This window comes from Chiloscyllium plagiosum, unplaced genomic scaffold, assembly GCF_037043375.1.
Source record: "Chiloscyllium plagiosum isolate Xiang-an unplaced genomic scaffold, Cpla_swu_hap1 HiC_scaffold_11, whole genome shotgun sequence".
Classification (NCBI taxonomy): domain Eukaryota; kingdom Metazoa; phylum Chordata; class Chondrichthyes; order Orectolobiformes; family Hemiscylliidae; genus Chiloscyllium; species Chiloscyllium plagiosum.
Window position 1 is genome coordinate 1,240,178 of NW_028270149.1, and position 22,790 is coordinate 1,262,967.

At 43.4% G+C, this 22,790-nt stretch overlaps 1 protein-coding gene across 4 annotated transcripts in view; it reads left to right on the forward strand.

The window, feature by feature from the left end:
* The window catches only part of ints6l (integrator complex subunit 6 like), a 166,264-nt gene extending 153,433 nt beyond the window's left edge, over window positions 1–12,831 (forward strand). For all 4 annotated transcript variants that reach the window (XM_087991830.1, XM_087991832.1, XM_087991833.1 and 1 more), the window contains 2 exons: window positions 3,509–3,602; window positions 11,955–12,831. In XM_087991830.1, the coding sequence (XP_087847956.1) occupies window positions 3,509–3,602; window positions 11,955–12,054 (194 nt within the window). In that variant the 3' untranslated portion in view covers window positions 12,055–12,831. The remainder of the gene's footprint in view (window positions 1–3,508; window positions 3,603–11,954) is intronic.
* The last annotated feature ends 9,959 nt before the right edge of the window (window positions 12,832–22,790 follow it).

The window sequence follows — 22,790 nt, forward strand, 5'->3', positions numbered from 1 at the left end:
CCCCCTCATTCTTCTAAACTCCAGTGAATACAGCCCTAACCAATCCAGTCTCTGTTCATATGTCCATCCTGCCATTCCAGGATTTACAAGATGATTAGGGGGTTAGATAGGGTCGACAGTATGAACCTTTTCCCGCGTATTGAGTCGGGTATTACAAGGGGGCATAGCTTTAAATTAAGGGGGGGTAGATATAGGACTGATGTTAGGGGTAGGTTCTTCACTCAGCGAGTCGTTAGTTCATGGAATGCCCTGCCAGTAACAGTGGTGGACTCTCCCTCTTTATGGGCATTTAAGAGGGCATTGGATAGGTATATGGAGGATAGTGGGTTAGTGTAGTTTAGGTGGGCTTGGATCGGCGCAACATCGAGGGCCCAAGGGCCTGTACTGCGCTGTATTCTTCTATGTTCTATGTTCTATGATTCAGTCTGGTAAGCCTTCACTGCACTCTGTCCACAGCCAGAACATCCTCCTTCAGATGAGAAGACCAAAACTGCACACAGTACTCCACAGATCGAATCATAGCATTCCTACAGTGTGGGAGCAGGCCATTAGGCCCATTGAGTCCACATCAACATTCTGAAAGATACCCAACTCCGACCCACCCTCCTTCCCTATCCCTGTAACTCTGCATTTCCCATGGCTAATCCACCTACGCCTGCCCATCCCTGGACATTATGGGCAATTTAAGACCAGAAGACATAGGAGTGGAACTAAGGCCATTTGGCCCATCGAGTCCACTCCACCATTTTATCATGGCTGATGGGCATTTTCAACTCCACTTACCCACACTCTCTCCATATCCCTTAATTCCTTGCGAGATTAAGAATTTATCAGTCTCTGCCTTGAAGACATTTAAAGTCCCGGCCTCCACTGCGCTCCATGGCAGTGAATTCCACAGGCCCACCACTCTCTGGCTGAAGAAATGTCTCCTCATTTCTGTTCTAAATTGACACCCCCTAATTCTAAGGCTATACCCACAGGTCCTAGTCACAAATTCCCAGAGTCCACCTTTTCTAAGCCATGCATTATCTTGTAAGTTTCTATTAGATCTCCTATCAACCTTCTAAACTCTAATGAATACAATCCCAGGATCCTCAGCTGTTCATTCTATGTTAGGCCTACCATTCCAGGGATCATCAGTGTGAATCTCCGCTGGACAATTTAGTATAGCCAGTCCACCTAACCTGCACATCTTTCAACTCTCAATGCCCTATACAGTTGCATCAAGACTTTCCTGCTGCTGTACTGGAATCCCCTCGCTAGGAAGGCCAACTTTCTTCACCTGCTTAACTTTCAGCAGTTAGTGTATGAGACACCCAGTTCTCATTGCTCCTCCCCCTTTCCTAGTCTGTGGTCATTTAGATAAAAATCCATCTTCCTATTTTTGGTACAAAATAGATAAAGTCACTTTTATCCACATAATACTTCATCTGCCATGCTTCTGCCCACTCACTCAACTTGTCCAAATCACACCACAGCATCTCTGCTGCATTCTCATAATTCACCCTTCCATCCACCTTTGTCATCTGCAAATTTGGAGATATTACGTTTAGTTCCTTCATCTAAATTAATAATATCTAAATTAATTAATATTATTAATTAATTAATTTAGGGTGACAGTGGTTAGCACTGCTGCCTCACAGCGTCAGAGACCCGGGTTCAATTCCCACCTCAGGCAACTGTCTGTGTGGAGTTTGCACATTCTCCCTGTGTCTGTGTGGGTTTCCTCCGGGTGCTCCGGTTTCCTCCCACAGTCCAAAAACGTGCAGGTTAGGTGAATTGGCCATGCTAAATTGCCCGTAGTGTTTGGTGAAGGGGTAAATGTAAGGGTGGGTTGCTCTTCAGAGGGTCAGTGTGGACTTGTTGAGCTGAAGGGCCTGTTTCCACACTGTAAGTAATCTAATCTAATCTATTGTGAATAGCTGGAGTCCAAGCACCGGTCCCTCCAGTATCCAACTAGTCACTGCCAATCACTCAAAGTGACCCATATATTCTTACTCATTCTGTTCTGTGTGCATGCAATTCTCAGTTCCTTGTCAGTATTACACCCACAATGTGCTTTAATCGTGTGATAATCTTTCACGTGGGATCTTATAAATTGCCTTCTGAAACTCCAGGTAAACTACATCTACTGGTTTTCCCTTACAGCTCTACTAATGACATCCTTGAAAAATTCTACTAGCCTTGTCAGGCACAATTTCCCTTTTCTAAACCCATTCTGTCCAATTCTGTCTGTATTTTTCAGTGTCCTGTATAATTGGAGGGATTCTATGAGCTATGAAGCATATTCTCCCTACTTCTGTATTCAATTTTCTCACAACAAATGATAACATTCTATTAGCTTTCCTAATTACTTGCTCTACCCCAAACTTTTTATGATTCATGGACGAGGTCACTCAGATCCTTCTGTATCTCAGACATCTTCAGTCTCCAGTTATTCAGATAATATGCTTTTTATATTCTTCCTGCTAATATGGACAATTTTACGTTTTTGCTGTATCATGCTCCACTTACAATATCTTTGCCCACTCAAGGTAGTGACAAAAAGGACAAAATTAGATTATGTCCTTTCCACAACTTACTTTCTTACCTATCTTGTGTTGTCGGAAATTGAGTTACCATACCTTTTATCTATTCATCCAAGTAATTTATGTAAATTATTCACAGTTGAGGTCCCAGTGTTGATCCCTTTAGCACACCATTTGTTACATTTTGCCAATCTGATCAAAAAACCCATTTGCACCCACTCTTAGCTTGCTATCAGCCAGCTGATAGTCTGTCCATGTCAAAATGTTATCCCCCAGACCATAAGTTTTTGTTGTTTGAACATTATCAAATGTCTTCTGGAAATCCAAGTACGATACAGTCCCTGGTTTTCCTTTGTTCACAGTGCTAATACATCCTCAAATAACTTGATGTGGAGGAATCAGTGTTGGACTGCAGTGTACAAAGTTAAAAATCACACAACACCAGGTTATAGTCCAACAGGTTTATTTGGAAGCGCTCAGAGCGCTGCTCCTTCATCAGGTGGTTGTGGAGTAGGACCATAAGACACAGAATTTAGAGCAAAAGATTACAGTGTGATGCAATGATATAATTAACAAACCTCAATCGAGGACTATGGCCTGATGTTGTGTGATTTTTAACTTCAAAGAACTTGATTAGACTCGTCAAATATGATTTCTCTTTCACACAAACATCCTGACTCTGCCTATTACCTTGAACTTAACTAAGTGTCTTGCGATAACTTTATTAACAAGAACTTCCAACATTTACCCATGACAGAAAATTGTGCTTATTGCACAGAGACTGATCTTAACAGGACAAATTAAACTTTGTAATAAATAACACCATAATCAAGTTGTTATTATTTCTGTATGATGTTAATCTTTGTGTTCATGACCCCAATGCCTTTGGCTGAAATTGTGTTGAATTTTGTAGCGTTTTCTTTTCACAGAAAAACACATGCCTTCACCATGTGAAGTTATTCACTGTCTTTCAATTTCAGATTATGACAGGCTCTTCAGGTTACTGGAGGATATACAAGGACCTTTAGAAATTCAGAGGAATTTTATTCAGAATACTATCAAAGAAGCTGCCAGGTATGTGCTTATTTATCCTTGAGTCGCATTGACCTTGACAGTGATACTTGTAACTTAAAATACCAATTGGCCATCACTGATCTTTAGCACTAGTGACTTGTAAAGAAACTTATTCTGCGTGAACTTCTGAGCAATACAATAAATAATGTAAATGTCAATTAGGGTGCTTAGCAAAGGTAATGACATTAATCCCATTGGATTATTGATATTGATTCATTCATACTTCATTGATATTAATCCCAGTGTGGCACAAACTGAATTGTCTCATCTGTTGGAGTCAGCGTTAAAATTCAGCAAACCACAAATGTCTTCTGCAGGGAAGTGACATTGTAGAATTACAACCTTTAAAAAGGGACAAGAGTAAAGCAACCCCCTTTGCACACATACTGCAATGTCATTGGAACACTGATCACCACTTGAAGTAGACATGAAATGGGCAACAAACGGGGCTTATGTTGTGATTAGAGTGGTGCTAGAAAAGCACAGCAGTCAGGCAGCATCCAAGGAGCAGGAAAATCACCATTTTGGGCAAAAGCCCTTTATCAGGAATCATCAATTTTCCTGCCCGAAACGTTGATTTTCCTGCTTCTTGGATGCTGCCTGACTGCTGTGCTTTTCTAGCACCACTCTAATCTAGACTCTAATCTCTAGCATCTGCAGTACCCACTTCAGCTTTTGTTGTGATGCTCACACACTAGAAGCTGAAGAATATTGAAGAGTATACAATGGTGCTTGATGAATTTTTTCTGGGAAGGAACTCAACAGTGAAAATGCATGAAGTCAAAGAGCAGATAGAGCACTGAAAGAGGCCATTTGGCCCATTTTGTCTGTGCTGGCTGTCCAAAGGAGCACTGCACCTTATGCCAGTTCCCTTCCTTCTCTCCATTAAAATTCTTCCTTTTGAGATAAGAATATAATTTCTCTTGAATATCTTGATAAATCTGTCTCTACCACACAATCAGGCAGATTCTAATCACTTGCTGCATGAAGAAGTTTCACCTCAAGTCCACATTGCTTTTGCCAATTATTTTGATTCTGTGCTGTTGTGTTCTCAGTCCTTCCACCAAAGTGGATATTCTTAGTGATATATGTAAAGTTAGAATGTGGTGAGTTGAGAAACCACAAAGGGTAAAAAGACCCTGATAGGAGTTACGGACAGGCATCCTGACAGTAATCATGATGTGGGGAAGAATATAAAATCAAGAGATGGAAAAGGCACATAAGAAAGGCATTATTACAATAATCACAAGGGACTTCAACATGCAGGTAGACTGGGAAAATCAGGTTGATGGCGGATCTCAAGAAAACAAAATCGCTACAAAATGGGTTTTTTTTTTGGAACAACTTGTGGTAAAGTCCACAAGAGAGAATTCTAGATTTAGTGATGTGTAATGAGATAGACTTGATTAAGGAGCTTATGGTAGAAGGAACCCCCAGAGCAGTGATCATAATATAATAGAATTCACCCTGCAGTTTGAGAGGAATAAGATGTAATGATGTTACAATTGAGTAAAGGTAACTACAAAGACATGAGGGATGAGCTGGGCAAAGTTTCTTGGAAGGGAAGCTTAGCAGGGAAGATGGTGGAGCAGCAATGGCAGGAATTTCTGGGAATAATTCAGGAGGCACAGCAGAAATTCATCCCAAGGAAGAAGAAACATACTAAGGGGAGGATGAGGCAATTATGGCTGACAAGGGAAGTCAGGGACAGCATAAAAACAAAAGAAAAAGCACACAATTGGGTGACAATTAGTGGGAAGCCAGAGGACTGGGTACCCTTTTAAAACCAGCAAAGGATAATTGAAAAAGCAATATGAGGGGAGAGGATGGAATAGAACATTACAGAGCAGTGGCCCTCTATACTGCATTGATCTGTGAAACCAATTGAAGCCCATCTAATCTACACTATTCCATATTTATCCTTATATCTATCCAGTGACCACTTAAATGCCCTTAAAGTTGGCGAGTCTACAACTGTTGCAGGCAGGCCATTCCCCACCCCTATTACTCTGAGTAAAGAAGCTATCTCTGACATCTGTCCCATATCTATCACCCCTCAATTTAAAGCTGTGTCCCCTAATGCTAGCCAATGCCATCTGAGGAAAAAGGCTCTCACTGTCCACCCTATCTAACCCTCTGATTATCTTATATGTCTCAATTAAGTCACCTCTCAAACTTCTTCTCTAATGAAAACAGCCTCAAGTCCCTCAGCCTTTCTTCATAAGACCTTCCATCCATACCAGGCAACATTCCTTTGAACCCTTTCCAAAGCTTCCACGTACTTCCTATAATTTAGTGACTAGAACTGTATGCAATACTCCAAGTGCAACCACATCAGAGTTTTGTACAGCTACAGAATGATCACATGGCTCTGAAACTCAATCCTTCTACCAATTAAAGCCAACTTTTATGCCGCCTTAACAACCCTATCACCCTGGGTGGCAACTTTCAGGGATATATGCACATGGACACTGAGATCTCTCTGCTCATCTACACTGCCAAGAATCTTACCATTAGCCCAGTAGTCTTCCAAAGTGAATCCCCTCACACTTTTCCATATTAAACTCCATTTGTCACCTCTCAGCCCAGCTCTGCAGCATATCTATTTCCCTCTGTACCTACAACACCCTTCAGCACTATCCACAACTCTACTGACCTAGTGTCATCCGCAAATTTACTGATCCATTCTTCCATATCCTTATCCAGGTCATTTATAAAAATGACAAACAGCAGTGGCCTCAAAACAGGTCCTTGTGGTACACCACTAGTAACTGAACTCCAGGATGACCATTTCCCATCAACCACCACCCTCTGTCGTCTTTCAGCTAGCCAATTTCTGATCCAAACTGCTAAATTACCCTCAATCCCATGCCTCTGAATTTTGTGCAATAGCCTACCATGGGGAACCTTTTTAAAATGCCTTACTGAAATCCATATACACCACAGCAACTGCTTTACCCTCATCCACCTGTTTGGTCACCTTCTTCTCAAATAAAGTTTGTGAGGCACGACCTACCCTTCACCAAACCGTGTTGACTATCCCTAATCAACTTATTCCTCTCTAGATTATTATAAATTCTATCTCTTATAATCTTTTCCAACACTTTACCCACAACTGAAGTAAGGCTCACAGATCCATAATTACCAGGTTTGTCTGTACTCCCCTTCTTGAACAAGGGAACAATATTTGCTATCCTCCAGTCTTCTGGCAGTACTCCTGCAGACAATGACGACATAAAGATCAAAGCCAAAGGCTCTGCAGTCTCTTCCCTGGCTTCTCAGAGAATCCTAGGATAAATCCCATCTAGCCCAGGGGACTTATCTAATTTCACACTTTCCAGAATTGCTAACACCTCTTCCTTGTGCACCTCAATCCCATCTAGTCTCATAACCTGTATCTCAGTATTCTCCTCGACAACATTGTCTTTTTCCAGTGTGAATACTGATGAAAAATATTCATTTAGTGCTTCCCCTATCATCCCTGACTTCATGCACAACTTCCTACTACTATCCTTGATTGGCCCCTAATCTTTCTCTAATCATTCTTTTATTCCTGACATACTTATAGAAAGCCTTAGGAATTTCCTTGATCCTATCTGCCAACGACTTCTCTCCTGGCTCTTAGCTCTCTTTTTAGGTCTTTCCTGGCTAACTTGTAACTCTCAGGCGCCCTAACTGAGCCACCACGTCTCATCCTAACATAAACCACCTTCTTCCTCTTGACAAGAGATTCAACTTTCTTGACAAATGAAAGGCCCCTCACTCAACTACTTCATCCCTACCTGACAGGTACATACTTATCAAGGACATGCAGTAGCTGTTTCTTGAATAAGCTCCACATTTCAAATATGGCAGCTAGTAATATAAAAGAAGACTGCAAGAGTTATTGTAGCTATCCAAAAGGTAAGAGAAGTAAAGGAGTGGACATTGGACAGCGGAAAAATGAGACTGGAGAAGTAGTAATTGGGAACAAAGAAATGACAGAGGAACTGCATGGATGCTTTGCATCAGCTTTCATGGTGAAAGACACCAGAACTTTGAGAGAGTTGGGTAGAGATGAGTGTAGTTACTACCTATAAGGAGAAGGTACGAAAACAGAAAATGCTGGTAAAGCTCAGCAGATCTAGCAGCATCTGTGGAGAAAAATCTGAAATAATGTTTTGGGTTGAGTGATCCATCCTGACTTGGTCAGTTCTGAGGAAGGGTCACTTAACCCGAAACATTAACTCTGATTTCTTTCCACAGATGCTGCTGGACCGACTGAGCTTTTCCAGCAATTTCTTTTTTTGTTTCTGAATTACAGCATCTGAAGTTCTTTCAGTTTTACTAAGGAGAAGGTGCTGGGGAATCATCCAGACCAGATGGACAAAGCCCCAGAGTTCTGAAGGAGATAGCTGAAGAGATTGTCAAAGTATTGGTGGTGATCTTTCAGGAATCACTGGGGTCAGAGAGGGTCCCAGAGGATTGGAAAATGACTAACGTAACACCCCTGTTTAAAAAAGGGAGGCAGAGATAGGAACCCAAAGGCCGATTAGCCTGACCTTGGTCGTTGGTAAGCTTTTAAGATCCGTTATTAAGGATGAGATTGTGGAGTATTTGGAAATGCATAGTAAAATAGGGCTGAATCAGCATGGCTTCATCAAGGGGAGGTCATGCCTGACAAATCTGATAGAATTCTTTGAGGAAGTAACAAACAAGTTAGACAAAGGAGAGCCAGTGGACATGATCTATTTGGATTTCCAGGTGGCCTTTAACAAAGCACCGCACAATAGGCTGCTAAACAAGATTAGAGCCCATGATGTTCGTAGCGATGTCCTCGAATGGATAGAGGATTGGCTGACTGGCAGCAGGCATAGAGTAGGGATTGTAGAATCAAAGAATCCCCATAGTGTGGAAGATCCTCATTTGGCCTGTCAAGTCTACACTGACCCTCTGAAGAGAATTCCAATCACACCCCCCCCCCCCCCCCCCCCCCCCCCCCCTATTCTGTCCCTGTAACCCTGCATTTCCCATGGTTAATTCACCTAGCCTGCATGTCTTTGGACTGTGGGAGGAAACTGGGGCATCCAGAAGAAACCCATGCAGACATGGGGAGAACATGTAAACTCTAAACAGATAGTTGTCCGAAGGTGGAATTGAACCCGGGTCCCTGGCTCTGTGAGGCAGCAGTGCCAATCACTGTGCCACCTTGCTGCTCCAATGGGTCTTTTTCAAGATGGCACCTGGTAACGAGTGGAATTCTACAGAGGTCCATTTTGAGACCACAACTATTCACTTAATGCATTATCGATCTAGAGGAAGGAACCTGAGGACATTGTTGCTAAGCTTGCAGATGACACAAAGATAGTGAAGCAGCAGGTAGTGTTGAGGGAACAGGGAAGCTGCAGAAGGATTTGGACAGGCCAGGCAGCAGGAAAAGAAGTGACCGATGGAATACAAAATGGGGACGCATCAGGTAATACACATTGGTATAAAGAATAGAGGCGTAGACTATTTTATAAACGGGGAACGGCTTTGAAAGTCTGAAGCACAAAGGGACTTGGGAGTTCAGAATTCTCTTAAGATTAACATGCAGTTGGCAGTTTGAAAGGCAAATGCAATGTTAGCATTCATCTCAAGACGGCTACGGTACAAGAGCAGGGATCTACTGCGGAGGCTCTGTAAGGCTCTGATCAGACCATATTTGGAATATTGTGATCAGTTTTAGGCCCCATATTTAAGGAAGGATGTGCTGGCCTTGGAGGCGATCTAGAGAAGGCTTACAAGAATGATTCCAGGGATGAATGGCTTGTCAAATGAGGAGCAGTTGAGGAATCTGAATCTGTACTCACTGGAGTTTTGAAGGGTGAGGGGACTAAGGTGGAATCTGACTGAAACTTACAGGATACAGAGAGGTCTGGATATAGTGGATGTGGAGAAGATATTTTCATTAGTAGGAGAGACTCGGCCCCAAGGGCACAGCCTCCGAGTGAAGAGCTGGCCTTTTACAACTCAGATGTGGAGGACTTTCTTCAGCCAGAGGGTTGTGAATCTGTGGAACTCATTGCCACAGAGGGCTGTGGAGGACAAGTTATTGACTGTGTTTAAGACAGATAGAGAAGTTGTTGATCGGTGAGGGGTCAGGCGTTAAGGGGAAAATGACAAGAAAATGGGGTTGAGTAACATGTCTGCTAAGTTTGAGTGGCGTGGCAGAGCAGACTCTTTGGGCTTAATGACCTAATTACACTTCTGTATCTTAGGGTTTTTCTATCTACTCAATCCAAGTCCCTCAGGATTTTGAAAACTTCTATCAAAGCTCCTCTTAACCTTCTCCAAGGGGAACAAAACAACTTAAATCTGTCTACAAAACTGATGTCCTTCATCCTTGGAATCATTCTTGTGAATCTTTTCTGCACCATCTCTGATGCCATCATATCCCTCCTAAAGTGGAGATGCAGTTGAGGCTGAACCAGTGTTCCATACAAATATGACATGACCTCCTTTTTGTATTTTATATCCCAAATAATAAGGCCTAAGCTGCAGTATCAAAAACAGAAATTGATGGAAATGCTCAGGTCTAACAGCATCTGTCAAGAGAAATGAGTTTTAACTTTTCAGGTACAGTGACCCTTCCTCAGAACAGATAGTAGCTAGGAAAATGTTGGTTTGTATGCACAACATAGGGTGGGGGGGAGGAGGTAAGGAGTAAATGACAGGTGGGGATAAAGCCCAAAGAGCGACACAACAGTTGGATAGACAAAGGAATGGATAACAGTCTGGCTGGGAAAGTGAATAGTTTTTAATGGGGACTGTTAGTGGCTATCAATAGGTAATGTGTAATGGCAGATTGTGTGATAACAAGGCCTGGTTTGTAGAGTTGGAGGTTGGGACATGGGAAAGTTCGGGCCCTAAGGTTATTGAACTTGATACTGAGTCCAGAGGGCTGCAGGACCCCCAATCGGAAAATGAGGTCCTGTTCTTCCAGCTTGCACTGAGTTTTAGTGGGACACTGCAGCAATGTTGTTGTGGTTCTGTTCGCCGAGCTGGAAGTTTTTGTTGCAAACGTTTCGTCCCCTGGCTAGGCGACATCATCAGTGCTTGGGAGCCTCCTGCGAAGCGCTTCTTTGATGTTTCCTCCGGTGTTTATAGTGGTCTGTCCCTGCCGCTTCCGGTTGTCAGTTTCAGCTGTCCGCTGTAGTGGTTGGTATATTGGGTCCAGGTCGATGTGTTTGTTGATGGAGTTTGTGGATGAATGCCATGCCTCTAGGAATTCCCTGGCTGTTCTGTCTGGCTTGCCCTATGATAGTAGTGTTGTCCCAGTCGAATTCATGTTGCTTGTTGTCTGCGTGTGTGGCTACTAAGGACAAACAGGAAGACAGCTAACAATCCGCATACATGAACATCAATTAGCCACGAAACGACACGACCAGCTATCCTTAGTAGCCACACACGCAGACAACAAGCAACATGAATTCGACTGGGACAACACTACTATCATAGGGCAAGCCAGACAGAGAACAGCCAGGGAATTCCTAGAGGCATGGCATTCATCCACAAACTCCATCAACAAACACATTGACCTGGACCCAATATACCAACCACTACAGCGGACAGCTGAAACTGACAACCGGAAGCGGCAGGGACAGACCACTATAAACACCGGAGGAAACATCAAAGAAGCGCTTCGCAGGAGGCTCCCAAGCACTGATGATGTCGCCTAGCCAGGGGACGAAACGTTTGCAACAAAAACTTCCAGCTCGGCGAACAGAACCACAACAACGAGCACCCGAGCTACAAATCTTCGCACAAACTTTGAACACTGCAGCAAGCCTGAGATAGAGATGTTGGGATGGAAACAGGATGGTGTGTTCAAGTGGCAGGCAACTGGAAGCTCAGGATCTTTTCTGCTGGTGAACGTAGATGTACTGCAAAGCGGTCACCCAGTCTACGTTCCATTGCCCCAGTGTAGAGGAGACCACATTGTGAGTAGTGAATGCAGTAGACTAGATTGTGGGAAGTGCAGGTAAAGTGCTGCTTCACCTGGAAGGTATGTTTCGGTCCTTGGATACTGAGGAGGGAGGAGGAAAATGGGCAAGTGTTACACCCAGCTTTAAGCAGCTTGCTCTTGGGTGTCTGATAAATAGCTTGACCCATTCTCAGGGAATCCATGCCTTATATTTTTTCCACATTACACCAGCTTTATGCTCATTATGGGATGCTGTTTCTACCAATGTATTTCATTCAGTGGTGGAAAATGGGACATAAGGAGTTCATGATTTAAACTAATGGGAGCTGTGATTGATATGTACCTGATGTGCCAATGGTCTTGTAGTAGACTTCAAGTTCTGATTCTAATGTTCACTTTGCCCCCAGGTTTAAAAGACGAGTGTTAATCCAGCAACTAGAAAGAGTACTGGAAGATGTTGTTTCCAGGTCTTTGTCAACACAGATCAACCATGTCAACAGCAGATAGTCCAACTGGAGCACTATGGACCAATGATGTACTTCCCTGTCGATCTGTGTACTGTGCATGAACACTGTTAACTTGCTCGCTTTACCCATCCTGTCACTCCAGCGGCATTAGCTTCTCTTGGGAAAAGCATCGTAGAGCAACACCACTATAACAAGGCCTGTGAACAGAGGCCCTGTTGGATTGTTGAAGTGTTTACCAAATTGTGGTGACTATTGCTTTAGGGAAAAAGACATGGTGAGCTTTAGAGGTGGGGGAAAAATCAACCAATGTCCACAATCCTCCTCTTTTTAAGCTGATCTTCAGCTTGTTCTTGTGGAAGCTTTTGTCTAGGGACTTCTGCATTCATAGTTCATAAATTGTGCCATTTTCATTTTGGCACATTAACCACACACTGGGGGAGAAAATGTGAGTATTTTATTTAACAGGCTAAAAGTTAAATATGGGGAGGAAACCATCTACCTCAGACTCACTTTATTGTTTTGTCTGCAGACTTGTTGAAGGTTCACTTGTGGCTAATTCCTCCCAAGTTGTATTTCAGCCTGTAAGGAGGATACTGTCTTACTGAGTGCACTTTCCACAATGTGCTTAGGAAGCACTGAAGTGGATATGGAACATAATGACCTTTTTATTGTTCATACAAGAGGAATTATTTTTGAACTACGTTGTTACAATAAAACACCAAATTGTCATATTTTAACGTGTGAGGTAACTTTTGTAACTTCTATCTATTAAAAATAAATACAGTTTATCATGAACTTTTTTATTTACACGTGAAAATGTATCTAATGCATTTTTGATGGCACTTTATACCATTGTAAAACTTTCCTTTTAATCCTGTTGATAACAAGCAGTTGTTTAGAAATGGCTTTCTGTTATTGTAGTGTAATTTGATACTTTTTAAAACTTGTTTGGGGCAAAAAAAACTTTTAAAGTTAAATAGCAAAGTTCTGAATGAATGCTACAAGTTCAGAAAGTCTGATGGCTCGTGTAAGTCTGTAAGATTTATAAATACTTAAACTCTTTTAAAACGTGTTGTAGCACACTTTACTGAATGCATGACCTTGTATGTTGAGAACTTTTTCTGCTGGCTATGTATCGTCTGATATAGCTGTGGCTTTTAAAAAGAATAAGTTCCTGGATATCTTTGCTAGTTAAAACATTTTAGATCAAAATATATTTTAATTGTATTTTTTAAAAGCCAAACAAATATGTAATTTGAATGTGCAAATTATTATGACTATATATGTAACATACAAGAAAAACAGACTTGCATTTATATAGCCTGAAGACACCCAAACACTTTACAACTATTGAACTACTTTGTCATGTAATCATTGCTGTAACCTAGAAAAGGTGGCAGCCAATTTGCAGGTAGCAAGCTCTTATACCTAGCGAGTGTGATACTGAGTAGATATTCAAAGTGAAAATGGTTGAATTTTGACAATTCTCCTGGAAGTAGTATGGGGCCTATTACGTCCCCATGAGAGCGATGTGCTCAGTTAAGCACCTCGTCTTTAACAGTGCAGTATTCCATCTACTCTACCCTGGAGAGTTAGCCTAGATATCTGAAACCAAGTAGTAGGGGTCAGAGTAGAATCCAAAGAGATCAGAATGCAACCCACTGGGTTACATGTGCAACTCTCTGACCTATCACCTCCATCCCCACCCCAATTCACCTATTGTACTCTTTGCTACCTTCTCTTTCACCCCCCCCTCCCCCCCCATTTATCTCTCCACTCTGGAGGCTCCCTGCCTCTATTCCTGATGAAAAGCTTTTGCCCGAAACATTGATTTTCCTGTTCCTCGGATGCTGCCTGACTGCTGTGCTTTTCTAGCTCCACTCTAATCTAGACACTACATGTGCAACTTGTACATCAAGCCACGTCATAGAGTCATACAGCATGGAAACAGACCAGTCAGTCCAATTTGACTATGCCAACAAAGTTTCCCAAACTAAACCAGTCCCATTTGCTTGCGTTTGGCCCATATTCTTCTAAACCCTTCCTATTCATGGACCCGTCCGAATGTCCTTAAATGTGGTAATTGTACCTGCATCTACCTCTTTGTTTGGCAGTTCATTCCATATATAAACTTCCCTCTGTGTGAAACATTGCCCCTCGGGTCCTTTTTTTAAATCTCTCCTCTCACCTTAAAATTATACCCCCTAGTTTTGAGTTCCCCTACCCTAGGGAAAAGACCTATTCACTTTATCTATGCACCTCATGATTTTATAAGATTTTGTGTATGTTTTTGGTGAAGATTTGATACATTGGAAAAAGATCTGTTAAATGTTTGAAATCTCCAGCTTGAAAGTAGGAACTGCTGTGTCCCATATTTTTTTTAAAATTTATTCATTCATGGGTTGTGGGAATTGCTGGCCGGCCAGCATTTATTGCCTGTCATTAGTTATCCTTGAGAGGATGGTGTTGAGCTGCTGCCTTGAACTGCTGCAGTCCACCTGCTGTGCATTGGGTCAAAATCTGTAGTCCCTTCCTCAGAGCATTATGGGTCAGTGACCTTGAAGGTGTGGCGATATATTTCCAAGTCAGTTTGGTGAGTGGCTTGGAGGGGGCCTACCAGGTGATGTTCCCATGTATCTGTTACCCTGGTCCTTCTAGATGGAAGTGGTCATGGGTTTGGAAGGTACTAAATCTAAGGATTTTTGGTGAATTTCTGCAGTGCATCTAATAGATGGTACATGCGACTGCTACTGAGTGTTGGTAGTGGAGGGAGTGGATGCTTGTGGATGTGGTACCCAGCAGGCTTCTTTGTCCTGGATGATGTCAAGTTTCTTTAATGTCGGAGCAACACATTACGAACCTGTGCCTACTAGATGTTGGGGAGTCAGGAGAAGAGTTCCTCACTGCAATAACTTTCAAGCTTGACCCCGTCCAGGACAAAGCAGCCTACTTGATTTTTTTTTCACTATTGATCATGGGATAGGGACATTACTGGGTAGGTGAGTATTTATTGCCTATCCCTATTGCTGTGCGTCTGGAGTCACATGTAGACCAAACCAAGTTCAGATTGTAGATTACTTTCACTAAAAGGTACTAGTGAAATCCCCTACCCTAGGCAAAAGAGATCTGTTGTTGAAGCTGCGCTAGTCCAGGGAAGTGGGGATGTGGACATTGTTGGCCATACCAGCATTTATTGCCCATTCCTAATTGCCCAGAGTATAGTTAAACATATTGCTGTCTGGAGTTACATTTAGGACCATAGTATCCTTCTCTAAAGGATATTAGTGAATCAGATGGGATTTTACAACAATCACCAGTAATCACCATTAGAGCGTTAATTCAAGATTTTCTTTTTGTTGAATTCACATTCCACCACTTGCCATTGTGGTATTTGCAACCGGATTATTACATTGGGTCTTTGGATTAAAGGTACAGGAACAAACCATGTCAATGAGTAAAAATTATTATGAAGCTACTATCTCCATCACATTCTTGACTTGTGCCCTATATGGACAGGCTTGTGGGGGTCAGGAGGTACTCCTAGCCTCTCACCTGCTGTTGTAGCCACTGTTTATGTGGTGAGTCCAGTTGAGTTTCTGGTCAATAGTAACCCAAAATACTTTGATAATGGGGGTTTCAGTGATGGTAACACCATTGAATATCAAGGGGCAATGGTTAGATTGTGTCTTTTGTGAGATGGTCATTGTCTGGTATTTGTGTGTACGAATGTTACTTGCCACTTGTCCTCATGCTGCAGCTGTACAAAACTCTGGTGCGGCCGCACTTGGAGTATTGCGTACAGTTCTGGTCACCACATTACAGGAAGGATGTGGAAGCTTTGGAAAGGGTTCAGAGGAGATTTACTCGGATGTTGCCTGGTATGGAGGGAAGGTCTAAAGAGGTGAGGTCACACTGCTGGGAGGTTTATATAGGCCTCCGCAGAGGTCCAGGGAGGTGGAAGAGAGGATCGGCAAAACGATTCTGGGTAGAAGTGAAAGGAACAAGGTGGTCATTAATAGGAACTTTAACTTCCACAACATTGACTAGAAATGCTATAACTCTAGTACATCGGATGGATCACAGTATGTCGAAGGGCTGACGAGGGGAGGCCACACTGGATCTGGTGCTTGGTAATGAACCAGGTCAGGTGTTTGATTCAGTGGTAGATGAGCACTTTGGAGAGAGTGACCATAATTCGGTTATGTTTAGTTTAGCGATGGAAAGAGATAGGTACATGCCACAGGGCAAGAGTTATCGATGGGGGCAGGGCACTTATAATGTGATTTGGCAAGACTTAGGATGCATAGAATGCAGGGGGTGCAGACAATGGAAATGTGGAGCTGGTTTAAGGAACAGACATTGCGTGTCTTTGATGGATATGTCCCTGCCAGGCAGGGAGGAAGTGATAAGGGAACAGTGGTTTACTACAGAAATTGCATTTCTTGTTAAGCGGAAGAAGGAGGCTTATGTGTTGATAAGACAAGATGGTTCAGATGAGGTGATGGAGAGTTACAGATTAGCTAGGAAGGATTTAAAGAGAGAGTTAAGATGATCAAAGAGAGGACATGAGCAGTCTTTAGCAAACAGAATAAAGAAGAACCCTAAAGATTTTTATAGGCATGTGAGAAATAAAAGGATGACTAGGGTAGGAATAGGCCAGTCAGAGACAGAAGTGGGAAGTTGTGTGTGGACCCTGTGGAGATCGGAGAGGTGCTAAATGAATATTTCACTCAGGAAAAGGCGAATATTGGACAGGAGAAGAATGAGATACGAGATATCAGATTAGAAAGGATTGAGGTTAGTAAGGAGGAGGTGTTATCAATTCTAAAAGGTGTGAGAGTAGATAAGTCCCCTGGGTAGGATAGGATTTATCCGAGGATTCTCTGGGAAGCTAGGGAGGAGATGTTGGAGTCTTTGGCTTTGATCTTTGAGTCATCATTGCCTACAGGTTTAGTGCCAGAGGACTGGAGGATTGCAAATGTTGTGCCCCTGTTCAAGAAGGGCAGTAGAGATAATTATAGACCAGTGAGCCTTATATCTGTTATAGGAAAAGTTTTGGAAAGGATTATGAGAGGATTTATAATCATCAAACAAGCAACAGAATTGATTGCAGATATTCAACATGGTTTTGTCAAAAGCATGTCATGTCTCACAAACCTCTTTTGTTTTGAGAAGGTGACCATGTAGCTGAGGGTAGGGCAGTTGACGTATACATGGATTCAGTAAAGCCTTTGAAAAGTCTTTTGGAGAAAATGCAGAGGAATGGGATTGAGGGTGATTTAGCAGTTTGGATTAGTAACTGGCTTTCTGAAAGAAGGCAGCGAGTGGTGGTTGATGGAAAATATTCAGCCTGGAGTCCGGTTACTATGGTGTGCCACAAGGATCTGTTTTGGGACCACAGCTGTTTATCATTTTATAAATGACTTAGACGCAGGCATAGGTGGATGGGTTTGTAAATTTGCAGACGACACTAAAGTCAGTGGAGTCGTGGACAGTTTGGAAGAATGTTACAGGTTGCAGGGGAACTTGGATAAACTGCAGAATTGGCTGAGAGGTGGCAAATGGAGTTCAATGCAGCTAAATGTGAGGTGATGCACTTTGGGAAGAATAACAGGAAGGCAGAGTACTGGGTCAATGGAAAGATTCTTGGTAGTGTGGATGTGCAGAGGGATCTTGGAATCCATGTACAGAGGTCCCTGAAAGTTGCCACCCAGGCTGATGGTACTGTTAAGAAGGCATACAGTATGGTCGGTTTTATTGATAGAGGCATTGAGTCCCGGAATTGTAATGTTATGCTGGAACTATACAAAACGCTAGTGCAGCTGCACATGGAACATTGTGTACAGTTCTGGTCGCCCCATTACAGGAAGGATGTGGAAGCATTGGAAAGATGCAGAGGAGATTTACCAGGATGTTGCCTGGTCTGGAGGGGATTTGGTAGAGCCATACAAGATGATCAGAGGATTAGGTAGGGTAGACAGTGCAAGTCTTTTTCCTAGGATTATGATATCAGCTTGTACGAGGGGGCATAGCTACAAATTGAGAGCTGATAGATTTAAGACAGGTGTGACAGAGGTGTGATAAATATAGGACAGGTGTCAGAGGTAGTTTCTTTCCTCAGTAGTCGTGTGGAATGCCCTGACTGCAACAGTAGTAGACTCGCCAATTTTAAAGGTATTTAAAGGGTCATTGGATAAACATATCTATGAAAATGGAATAGTGTAGGTTAGATGGGCTTCAGATTGCTTTCACAGGTCAGTGCAACATTGAGGACCGAAGGGCCTGTACTGCGGTGTAATGTTCTATGTTGTCAAGTCTAAATATTGCACAGTCTTGCTGCATTTGAACATGAACTGCCAGTTGTGACTGATGCTAAAACTGCAGACTCAATACTGAACATCCCTTACCTTATTCTTCATTCCTGAAGAAGAGCTTATGCCCGAAACGTCAATTCTCCTGCTCCTCAGATGCTGCCTGTGTTTTTCCAGCACCACATTTTTCAATTTTCCTCACTGTCAGATAGATGCCAATGTTATAGCTGTACTGGAATAGCTTGGTTAGGGGAGCGACAAGTTCTGAAGAACAAGTCTTCAGTACCATTACCGGAATGTTTTCAGGGCCCACAGACTTTGCAGTATACTGTGTTTCCAACCATTTGTTGATAATCACATGGAGTGAATTTAGAGTTTTACAGCATGGAAAGAGGACATTCGGCCCAATGCCTGCAAGTTTGTCATCAAGCACCTATCTATTCTAGTCCCAAAGTTTGTGCGAAGATTTGTAGCTTGGGTGCTCGTTGTTGTGGTTCTGTTCGCCGAGCTGGAAGTTTTTGTTGCAAACGTTTCGTCCCCTGGCTAGGCGACATCATCAGTGCTTGGGAGCCTCCTGCGAAGCGCCTCTTTGATGTTTCCTCCGGTGTTTATAGTGGTCTGTCCCTGCCGCTTCCGGTTGTCAGTTTCAGTTGTCCGCTGTAGTGGTTGGTATATTGGGTCCAGGTCGATGTGTTTGTTGATGGAGTTTGTGGATGAATGCCATGCCTCTAGGAATTCCCTGGCTGTTCTCTGTCCGGCTTGCCCCACGATAGTAGTGTTCTAGTCCCACTTTCTAGCACCTGGCATGTAATTTACTATGCTATGGAGTTTCAAAATGTTTAGCTAAATACTTAAATGTTGTGATGGTTCCAACCTCTGCCATCTTTTCTTAAACACGCGCTAAACTACCTGTCTTTTTCAATTAATCTGTCCATCTTTGATACTGACTCCTCAACAAAGGGGAAAGAGTTTCTCCTCTATCCTGGCAATGCCCCTCAGAACTGGTACATCTCAATCAGATACAAACCCTCTGCCCCACCCCTGCCTCTTTGTTCTAAGGATAACAACTATAGACTCTCTAGTCTGCCTTCATAGCTAAATCGTTCCAGGCCAGCACTGATTCATTAGTTGAGGGAGGACGAAGTGTGATGAGAAGCAGGAGGTTTTTTACATAAATTTAATCTGAGAGGAATAAGTGGTTCCTTTCCATTTTGACAAAAGCCCTCTGTAACACTATATTTATCTCTCCTGAATTCACAGCAGTGTTCACCTGTGGACCTCTAGTTGTCAAAGCTACAATTTGCTCCATTGTGTTTTTTATTCTTGGATCTCTTTTCAGAATAGACTCTCTCAAACTCCAATCAGTCCCCTAGGCTTTTGTTACAACGTGCAGCATTCTGAACACTCCACTTTATTACGAAGGAAACACAAGCCATTGATTTTCAACTCCACTGCAATGTTCCTTTCTGACCTGAGGAGGGGGTAGGATTGTGAGACATTCCCAACTGTTCTTTCTTTATCCTGGCTACTTGTCTTCTCTCACTCTACCACCTTCTACCCCATGGAATTATGGGTTTAATGGAAAGAAAGGTAGTTTCACAGAACAGCTCATAATCAGACGTCACCACTGTCTGTCTAGTTGTTACTACCCTCTGGTTTTCAGCATAATTTATAATTGCTGGAGGGATGAACCTTTCAGTTCTTCTGGGAGTAGTATTTGACAGCTGACTGAAATAGAGATAAGAGTCCTACAGTACAGAAACAGGGTGTTTGGCCTAAACTGATCCATGCCAACTAAAATACCATCAATGCTAACCCCATTTCCCTGCACTTGGCCCATATCCTTCTAAACCTTTCCTGTCCAAATGTCTTTAAAATGTTGTTAATGTACGCACTTCAACCACTTCTGCTGGCAGCTCCTTCTATATGCATACCATATGCATTCTGTAAAAAAAAAAGCTGCCCCTCAGGTTCCCTTTTATTCTTTCCCCTCTAACCTTAAACTCATAGAACAATACAGCGCAGAACAGGCCCTTCTGCCCTCGATGTTGCGCTGACCTGTGAACTATTCTCAGCTCGTCCCCCTACACTATCCCATCATCATCCATGTGCTTATCTAAGGATTGTTTAAATCTCCCTAATGTGGCTGAGTTGACTACATTAGCAGGTAGGGCATTCTACGCCCTTACCACTTTCTGCGTAATGAACCTGCCTCTGACATCTGTCTTAAATCTATCACCCCTCAATTTGTAGTTATGCCCCCTCGTACAAGCTGACGTCATCATCCTAGGAAAAAGACTTTCACTGTCTACCCTATCTAATCCTCTGATCATCTTGTACGTCTCTATCAAATCCTCTCTTAGCCTCCTTCTTTCCAATGAGAACAGTCCCAAGTGTCTCAGCCTTTCCTCATAAGACCTTCCCTCCAGACCAGGTAACATCCTGGTAAATCTCCTCTGCACCTTTCTGATGCTTTCACATCCTTCCTGTAATGGGGCGACCAGAACTGTACACAATATTCCAAGTGCAGCTGCACCAGTGTTTTGTATAGTTGCAGCATAAACATTACAGTTCTGGCACTCGATCCCTCTATCAATAAAACCTAACATCCCCACCTCAATGAATTCCGGGCTCGACATGATGCTGAGCTCTTCTTCTGTCTCCGTCTCCTTCGTGCCCACTTCTTTGGGCAAGAGTCCTCCCCCTGCTCCACAGATCCTTTCACATCCCTCCAACATTCCACCTCTAATTGGACACCCCTGCCAGGATAATTTCCTGCCCTCAATATTCCTCCTCCTACCTTCCCCTGGAGCATGACCACACCACTGAGCATCAAGCCATTGTCTCCAACAACGTGACTGACCTCATTTCCTCCAGATGCCTTCCCCCCGCCCCCCACCCACCCCCACAGCTTCCAACCTCATAGTCTCCCAACCCCGGACAGCCCGTTTCTACCTACTTCCCAAAATCCACAAGAAGGACTATCCCGGGAGGCCCATTGTGTCAGCATGCTCCTGCCCCTCTGAACTTATTTCCTCCGACCTTGACTCCATCCTTACTCCTCTGGTTCACTCCCTCCCCACCTACATCCAGGATTCCTCTGATGCCCTGCGACACATTGACAGCTTTCAATTCGCAGGCCCTAACCACCACCTATTCACTATGGATGTGCAATCTCTTTACACCTCCATCCCACACCAAGACGGCTTGAAAGCTCTTCGCTTCTTTCTCGAAAAGAGGCCCGAACAATCTCCATCCACCACCACTCTCCTCCGCCTGGCTGAACTTGTTCTCTCTCTCTCAACAACTTCTCCTTCAACTCATCCCATTTTCTCCAAATCAAATGTGTAGCAATGGGTACCCACATGGGTCCTAGCTATGCCTGCCTTTTCTTGCGGTATGTGGAACATTTCTTGTTCCAGGCCTACCCGGGTCCCCTCCCACAACTGCTTTATCGATACATCGATGACTTTCGGTGCGGCTTTATGCTATCGTCCTGACCTGGAAAAATTCATAAACTTCGCTTCCAGTTTCCATCCCTCCATCACCTTCACCTGGTCCATCTCTGACACTTGCCTTCCTTTCCTTGATCTTTCTGTCTCCATTTCTGGCAATAGTCTATCCACTAATATCCATTAAAAGCTCACTGACTCTCACAGCTATCTGCACTACAGCTCTCCTCACCCTACGTCCTGTAAGGACTCTATCCCTTTCTCTCAGCTCCTTCACCTCCGCCGCATTTGTTCCGATGAGGCCACTTTCCAAAGTGGTGCTCTTAATATGTGCTCCTTCTTCTCCCACCTACAGTTGTTGACAGGGCTCTCGACACGTGCGGTCCATCTCCTGCGCCATGACCCTCACTCCCTCCCTCCCCTCCCAGAACAAGGATAGGGTCCCTCTTGTTCTCACCTTTCACCCCACCAGCCTTCACATGCAAAGAATAATCCTCCGTCATTTTCGCCAACTCCAACAAGACGCTACCACTAAACACATCTTCCCTTCCGTCCTCCAGTCTGCATTCTGCAGAGATAGTTCCCTCCAGGATAACCCAGTCCACTCCTCCATCACACCTAACACCTCTCCCATCACACACGGCACCTTCCCATGCAATCACAGAAGGTGCAACACCTGCCCCTTTACCTCTTCCATGCTCACCATCTAAGGCCCTAAACACACATTTCAGATTAAGCAGCATTTCACTTGTATCTCTCTCAATTTGGTCTATTGCATTCTTTGCTCCCAATGTGGTCTCCTCTATATCAGAGAGACAAAATGCCGACTGGGTAATCGTTTTGCTGAGCACCTTTGGTCTGTATGCAGTCAGGGCTCGGACCTCCCCGTGGCTTGCCACTTCAATACACAATCCTGCACCCATGCCCACATGTCTGTCCTTGGCCTGCTGCAATGTTCCAGTGAAGCTCAATGCAAACTGGAGGAACAGCATCTCATCTTCTGACAAGGCACG